General features: G+C 36.2%; 1 protein-coding gene across 1 annotated transcript; it reads right to left on the bottom strand.

Moving 5' to 3' along the window:
- Window positions 1-1,894: 1,894 nt before the first annotated feature.
- LOC104894284 (probable boron transporter 2) lies at window positions 1,895-7,441 on the bottom strand. Its single transcript, XM_010680476.4, has 12 exons — window positions 5,982-7,441; window positions 5,726-5,808; window positions 5,431-5,623; window positions 5,211-5,349; window positions 4,827-4,992; window positions 4,340-4,506; window positions 4,056-4,229; window positions 3,859-3,954; window positions 3,257-3,397; window positions 2,851-3,170; window positions 2,495-2,765; window positions 1,895-2,408 (listed from the first exon to the last, which is right to left on the bottom strand). The coding sequence occupies exons 1-12, from the start codon at window positions 6,083-6,085 to the stop codon at window positions 2,097-2,099; spliced, it is 2,166 nt and encodes a 721-aa protein (XP_010678778.1). The 5' UTR covers window positions 6,086-7,441; the 3' UTR covers window positions 1,895-2,096.
- Window positions 7,442-8,152: the final 711 nt, after the last annotated feature.

Genomic DNA, 8,152 nt, shown 5'->3' with positions numbered 1-8,152 from the left:
AAACAACTAATTTATTGGGACCATTTAAATTTGATGATAAAAGGATTTGATGTTTTTTATATATTCATGCTTTTCAATCATTATTGTGATTAGGATAAGGAAGCAATCATATCTAAGTACGTCTTAAGCATTAATGGATATACAAGAAAACTTTGCATTTTGTTTATCTAGGTAACAATATGACTACTTAATCAAACAAAATAATCAAATCCATTTTTGAACTAGGGTTTAGAAGGTAAAACACTATTATACGCCCTCTTCCGAAAGTATGGTCATGTATACTACTTCCTTCATTTCAAAATAGATATCATGGTCTACTTTTTGCACTAATCACAAACTTTCCTTTGACTATGTTTTGTGATTTTTATGTTGGAAAAATACAGTCATGTGGGATCTTGTAGATTCGTTTTGATATAAGCTTTTACAATATCAACCTTGTTAATTCGTTTACATGTAGGGAATTAGAGATACTAAGTTACTAACAGTTAAAGTTATGTATTGACAAGCATGTTCGAAGGAGTGTCAAGTATTTTGAAAAAGAGGAAGTAAAACTAGTCATATTTTTTGAAAAAGGAAACAGAATTTGCTTAAAATTTGAAACATAACCTCATTAAAGGATTGGTGGAGAAATCAGAAGATAGGAAAAATATAAATACTAAATAGTATATTAGTGAATTAAGTTACAGAAAATCCTCGATTGAGGAGAGGGAGTGATGGCATAATGTGATTACGATTCTAAATGGACGAGTTGATTGGTATCAGTAAATTTGTGTCAAAAGAAAAAGGAACTTATGTTAATCAAACGTGGGCTCTCGATGTCAAGCAAAGATACATGTCAAGTGACCGATTTGGCTATTAGATGAAAATTTTGCATGATTTTGGCTTAAACTGGAGTATCGAATTGTTGTACCAGTATCAAAGAGCCGATGATCGGACACTGGTACTTGAGCTAAAATGAAGTATCCGAGTAACAAAAGATAACAAAGAAAGGTGACAGATGCAATGCACGAATGTCTAATCCTAATACTTTAGCCCTTTGTCTGTAACCATAGAAGGATATGTAGGGCACCTATACTATCATACCTGGATGGAAAAGATTCCAATGATACAGCAGCTCATAACCATTATTGGATAGATCATCAACTTGAAGACGCTTCAAAGCACTCACTACAAAAGGGAAAGCATAATCTTCAAAGAAGGAAGTATAAAACAAAACAGACAAGTGCTGAGTGCTGAGTAAAGAGGTCACCTGATAAGATATGAACAGACCACAGGACATCTTTAGGACACTGATTCATTAGATTTACAGATCAGCACAGCAACTTGTGAATTCCATCAATGATGATGTTTCGAGCTCCACGATCAAATATATCGTTTATGCACCTGTTTTCTTAGACAAAGAATTTCATATAATTTAAGCAACAGCAATCAACTACATGATGTATCAATAATCAAATGACCTGAGATGTGAGTTCTGAGCTCATGGTATCTACCTAGCACTATGAATCTGGCTATCAAAAACTTTTTTCTTTTAGGCTGCATCATCAAGTATATTCATTGTATAGGAGAGACAGTTCGATATTTCGTTAGTATATCTTAAGATGAATTTAACAAATAGAATGCTGCTTTCTAAGTTGCCTGGAAATATCCTGACAAGAGAAAGAAGCATCAGGTAGTACTAGGTTTATATAGAAGTTCAATATCAAAAATCATTTTATCCACAAAATTACATAACAAGAGATATTATAAGATGTGGTTCAAGTAATACACAATGGAGATTATCACATAAAAAGGTTCTGCTTTGATTTCGTGATATATTTAGATAATGCAACGATCACTTTCATTCTTGAACTCACAGATAACCAAGTAACTGTAAAAATTCAAAAACTTTAAGTAGAGAGAAAATTTTGATAAATGCTTCTTCATTTCCATAAGTATGTCTATCCATCATCTTTTTGACATATCATTACAACAGAAAAGCCACACAGATATGACTGTTAGAATTAGAATCACTAAGCACTAAATATAATGGTATATATTAATACGCCTCTCAAGCACTTTCACAAACAGCTATAGTATGTAGAGAAATAGGCTTCTTAGCTCGAAGATGATGCATGACCATTTCTTCCAAGCAGCGAAGGTTGAGGACTGGGGACCTCCATTATCTCAACCCCTTCTGGGCTCATTCCAGGACTTTTCCCCTTCCTCAGTTCAGTAATTCGAGGACTGTGTAATCTCTGAGACATCCCGGGGCTAAAAGCATGCCTCAAATTCTCTTGGGAAACCGGGGTAGTGCTGGTTATCTTTGGACTTTGAATGTTGCGGATCTCACCTCTACTCCTTGTCATAATTTCATCAAGGAATTCCCGATTTTCTATCTTAGTCACAGAAGCTTGTGGATCTTGACCCTATGTAGATAGTTAGAGAGTAGAGCATAAGGCACTGCTCAATAAGCCTGAAGAGTAAATTAGGAAGAAAGATTCAGAAAGCTTACTTGAAACGACATTTTGTAGGTAATGGCAGGTGCCTCCTCATATTCAGCTGCATCCAAATCCTGAAGATGGGCTCCCTTGAAAAATCTGGGTAAAAGATACTGCCTAACTGGAACAAGAAGCATAATCAACAAGGGAAAAAGAACTCCTGCCACTGGGATCCATGTTATGCCAAAACACAGCAGCAAGTATACAGTCTGAAAGATCGTAAAGAGTGCAATCGTTTTGAAGGGAACTGTCTCAATGAAAGTTGCATGCTGCTCCTCAAGCACCCTGAAAAAGATCACCAGAAACGATATGCAAAATGGCAAGGACGATAAACTGCTTTGTATGAAAGTTGAAATTTAGATGTGCATACTTATATCGTCGACCAGGAGCAGTGAAGAGTAACAATATTCTATCCCAAAACTGATTTCCTGGTAAGCTTTCAATGGCCATGAACGCAAAGTATCCCCAAAGAACTGCTGTAGGGATTTTTTTTAAGACAGGCATAGCTGCAACACAGCCACCCACCATTATCGCCTGAAGGAAATTGCTGAGACGTTGTTCTTTTACTTCAATGGGTAAAAGATCATCAATGTCCTTATCTACATCAAAAACAGTTTCATCAACTGGTGCGTCAATGTCACCATTACTTGAAAACTTCTGAATTGTTGATTCTTTCAATTCCTTGAGTCCCTGTTCAAAGTTCAGATTTCAAGAAAAAGGAGGCTAGAAATAATCCTGACTAATACTGGTAAACAAATATAGATCGGCTAATTCACCAGAGAAGACGGTGGTATCTGATAGACAAGAGGAGTCTGCATTTCATTGTAAGCTTCTTGCATGCTTTTGTATAACTGACCCAAGTTTGAATTCTTCTCAATACTATTTTTTGCTGCTACTACAAGCTTGTTCCTCATCAGCTGTTTCAAAAGGCAGTGACAATGATTTTAGAATTATGGCTCTCCGACGACATGTGCACTAACTTGTATGGAGTTCTACTTATGCACGAAATGCTTATTGACTTAAAATTCAAAATTAGCTGTTATTCATGCGTAAAGGTGGTTGTTGATGCCAATTACTTGAGCAACAGAGCCAAGGATTTACATGTCTAAGCTTTCTCAATCACATCTAAAATACATGACACACTGAGTGTCCCCATCCTGAAGTGATTCCAACTAGTCTAAAGGGTGTTTTTTGAACTTTGAATGATTATATAGCAGCCAGTCTAAGCCTTTACTAGGGTCCACTTGTATTGTCCTGCTAGTTAAACCTTCCAGCATCAACTATAGGAGTGTGATCCAAAAGAAAATAATTTTTTCTTCACGTTTTGGAAAATCCTAGTGGTACTCTAAATATTAGCCAGATCATGATTGAATGATACCCGGTGTTTGAGCGTAGCCAAGCTTCTTGTATGCATGGGAGATTGAGGAATAACTCCATTTGAGGGGGGGATACCAATAAGACCACAAAAAATGACCTGTAAAATAACACCAAAATGAAAGTTGATATAGTGTCATAAAAGTTAAAACCAACTTAGGCAATTAAGATTTACTTCAAATCCCAGGTTTGATTGCTTACCAGAAAACCAAGGAGAAGGAGATCATAATGATATGAGGAAGGTTTCTTCAAATTAAACTCCTTTTGTTGGGCCAACTGAGAAGCAACACTATGATCAAAATAATAGAGAACAGCAATCATGGTGGCTGGGATAAATGCTCCAACAATGTACAGTGCAGGGACATTCAGCATGTCCTGAAAAACAAGAAATATTGCATTTATTATGAGGATCTGAAGCAAGAAATCACAGACAAAACTCTGCCTTCATTCCTAAGCAGATATACACTAAAATTAAGGATAAACACCTTGATGACAGTCCAGTTTGAGTAAGCACCAGGAGACCACGGATTTGGACTGAAAAGACGCCTAGGAATCCCTTTTGGAACATCATGAGCTGGTATGTAAGATATAGCAGTCCATACCAGCACCATAATTGGGACACCATAATCCGCAATAAGCCCACGTAGCCAACCTGTTAACATTTCAATTCAAACAAACATGTAAACAAGAAAATAAGTTAAAATGACCAAAATTTAATCTCATTCTGCATATAGCAAAAACACATTGCAGCAGATCAAGATATTATGCAAGCAGAAGACTGCAGTGAGAAATGGTCAGCAATAACCAACAAGGGAGCTTCTGCCACTGCAGGGTTGGAGGAGCATTATATGTGCAATCAAAGTAGCAAAATACTTTATATTTAGTTTGTAGACCAATTTACGTTCAGCAAACCTATAACTCTGTTTTAAACTATTGAAATCAAAAATAGAGATCCAAAGAGAAAATGTATACCTGTACCATAACGCCAGGATCTAGCTTTACGACTTCTTAATGCAGTTATAAGAAGGCCAAAGGACAGAACCAATGCAAACATTCCATTGCCAAAACGCCAAGAAGGATGAAATGCAGTCTGGTTTGGATTTTCCCTCTCAGGTATACGGAACTCCTCTACAGCTCCCTGCAATGAAACGCTTAGGTTGATATTAAACAAATCCATCTTCCAATTAACTAAAGATGTGTGGGTTTGTTTCAAAGCTTTCCTACAAAAGGTCAAGAAGGGTCACAGCACAAAATCAGAAAATCTGACAGAATGCATTCTTCTACGCATACAGAAAATAGCAGACTGGTGATGCACTGATGCACTTAATATATCAGTAGGGAGAATATCATACTCACCCGAATTGCCTGCTGCATGAAGAGCATTGCAATGAGCAGTCCGAATAGCTCACCAGCTATGCGTGTAAATCTATTGATAATGGAGCATGCTCCCAATACGGCCAACAGGAAAAGCAGAAGGGATGTCCATACGCATACCCTGCATTCAAAATGACAGACATTAACAAATTTCAAGCAAAGCCCTTCTCAAAAATTTAACATAGCCAAGTCATCAAATTACCAGGCGGTCCAGGCCAAGTATAGCCTGTGTCCCAATTCTTTCCTCTCCTTGGCAAAGTTGTACATAAATGTATACATTAGAACTGTCGGTTCAGCTACCCCTAGAATGAGCAGCGGCTGTCCTCCAATGATCGAATGGATAATGCCACATACAGCAGTTGAAGCTAGGGTATGAACTGCAGTCAAAGATCCATCTGCAGTAACAATTGAACAAAGGCATGTCATCCTAAAACTTGATTGACATTGCACAGATAAGAACAACTGCTCTGCCGAAGCATTAAAACATTACACTGTACCAGTTGTTCTTTCAAGCTGTACACCAAAAGATATGACTGGAATTGAGGAAGCAAAGAAGACATAAGTTGTTGGAGCCAAAATCCTGATCCAAAGAACATGGGGGAACATATATAAGCTTCTTAATGATTAGTTACAAGCAAGTTTCCAATTTCAATAACTAGTGATACTTAGATGGCTCTCAATTAAGATAACCATCAAAGCTCAAATTCAATGGCACAATGTTGTAGCTAATAAGGAAGTAATGGTATCACAAACCGAATTCCAGCACGAAGTCCTCCAGTCCAATCTTCCTTGTAACAAAGAAGTCTTGCTTTGAGATCATTCCTAATTCCGCGAAAGGGAACAAAGGTTTCCTCCATGATCAATCAAGTTTACGAGCCCCACGAGCCTCCCTCCTTCCTTTTAAGGATATACTTAACACAAGGCCTAAACTCACTCAATAGTTCTAAGTGACTCGAGAGGCGGATACTATAATCAAGTTTCCATGAAAAAAGATACTTCCCAGATAATCATGGGTAGAAAGCTATTGATAAGCAATCATTATTTAGGCAACAAAATTTTTGGTTCATTGGATAGTGTAAAATTGGAGAGGCTTACATCTTAGTAAACCTGAACCTATAAATGAATGAAAGAATAGTACTTGATCAAATTGATTTAAGAGCTAACAAGTTTCTATTGCTTACTTGAGCTCCATAACTAGGTTAGACAAAGAAGATTAGCGAGTTAAGTTCATGGCAAAATATAGGAGGATGATAATTAGCGGAGTAGATTAGCAAATTCCATCAACTAAACTCACAACTAGGGGCTAACTGCAACACACTTCATACCCATCAAAAATTGCACCTCAATTAGCACCAATAAAATGACCTGATCAACAACCACTCACCAAAAAAAAAAACTACTCAAATACACAATATCAAAGTGGAACTATATCTCAAGGATCAATTACATGGTCTAACTTCACAAGCTAAATCACTCAAAAAAAAAAAAAAAAAAACCCACCTCAAATTCAAGAAAACTAAGATTTTTAACACAAAAACAACAAATTTAGCGAAGACCCATTATCACAAATTTGATTTAGAATACTCTAGAACAAGTTTGAGCAAATGGGCATCTCCCAAAAACACAGAAAAACAACTCTGAAAAAGAGAAATTAGCGAAAATCCATAGCTGAAAAAATCAATAAAACTGGTTTAACGCAAGTTTAGGCAAATGGGCATCACCAAAAACACCGGAAAACAACTGTTGAGTAAAAACTAACGCAAACCCATCTCAGAAAATCACAGTAGGAATGTTCTAGAACAGATTAAAACAAATGGGCATTTTCCAAAAACAGTTATGAAATGAGAAATTAGCGAACACCCATGTGAGAAAATAGCAAAAGAAATGATTTTGAAGAGATTAAAACAACTGGGTAATAATGTTGACAGTAGATGAAGAAGTTACATTACAAGTAAAAACAAGTAAAAAAAAAAAAAGGAGCAAAAATGGTGAAAGTAAACAACAGAATGTATGAACTGACAAACAAGTGGACACAACAGGTATGCAGCAATAAATGAGCAGAAAGTGAGGTTTTTTATTTGTTAAGGTAACAGAGAAACAGAGGATTTGAAGGTTATTAAACTCGTGAAGATGAAGAGGATGTTTGTGGGAGAAATGTGAGTTGAGGTGAACATAAATATAAGAAAGAAAAGATTTGAAATAGTTGGAAGTTTGGAAAGAGGGGTCAAATTAGACGCAAGCTTATTAGGCGGGGAGAGAGACTGATAGGATTAAAAAAATGAATTGAATTTGAGTAAGCAAAAAAAATTAGAAAATGCAGAACCAATGTGACATCCACTGATTTGTTTTAAGATAATTTGGAAATTTAATTAGATTGGCTTTTTCGTGTAGGCTTTCTAACCAACTTTGCTATAATGATTCACATTTTTTTATTTCTTTTAAGAAAAATATTTAGCTTTTTTTTTTCTAAAAAGATAGTTTTTTGTTTAAGGGTCTAGTACTCTAGTTCCTATATTTGTCAGGTACAGGTTCGTTCGTCATTATTGTTAGATTTTGAGAGATTAAAAATTATATTTGTATTGTGCTTTTAAATAATTATTCGGATACCTCTTTTATAATACTAGTTGGCTCGCTCTAGACGATTAGAAGAAATTTGGACTTCAATAATGAGTCAAGAACCAGATGAGCACCCTGTGTCATATCAGATTACCTAGCATCTATGAGGAGTTTTAGTTTATGACCTCAAGAAGCACGGACACTTTGCGATGTGAGTACAAATTATGGAAATAATATGCGAGTACGTAGTCTATGGATTGGGGTTAATTCTTCTAACAGAGAGTTGGCACCTTTTACAAGTAAGTTGCAGGTCAAACTATTTGAAACTTGAGGCCTTGAGGGAGAATTATAAGGTGAACCTCCCATTT

The sequence above is a fragment of the Beta vulgaris genome, chromosome 5, assembly GCF_026745355.1.
Source record: "Beta vulgaris subsp. vulgaris cultivar EL10 chromosome 5, EL10.2, whole genome shotgun sequence".
NCBI lineage: Eukaryota > Viridiplantae > Streptophyta > Magnoliopsida > Caryophyllales > Amaranthaceae > Beta > Beta vulgaris.
This window is presented reverse-complemented; position numbering and strand designations above follow the sequence as displayed.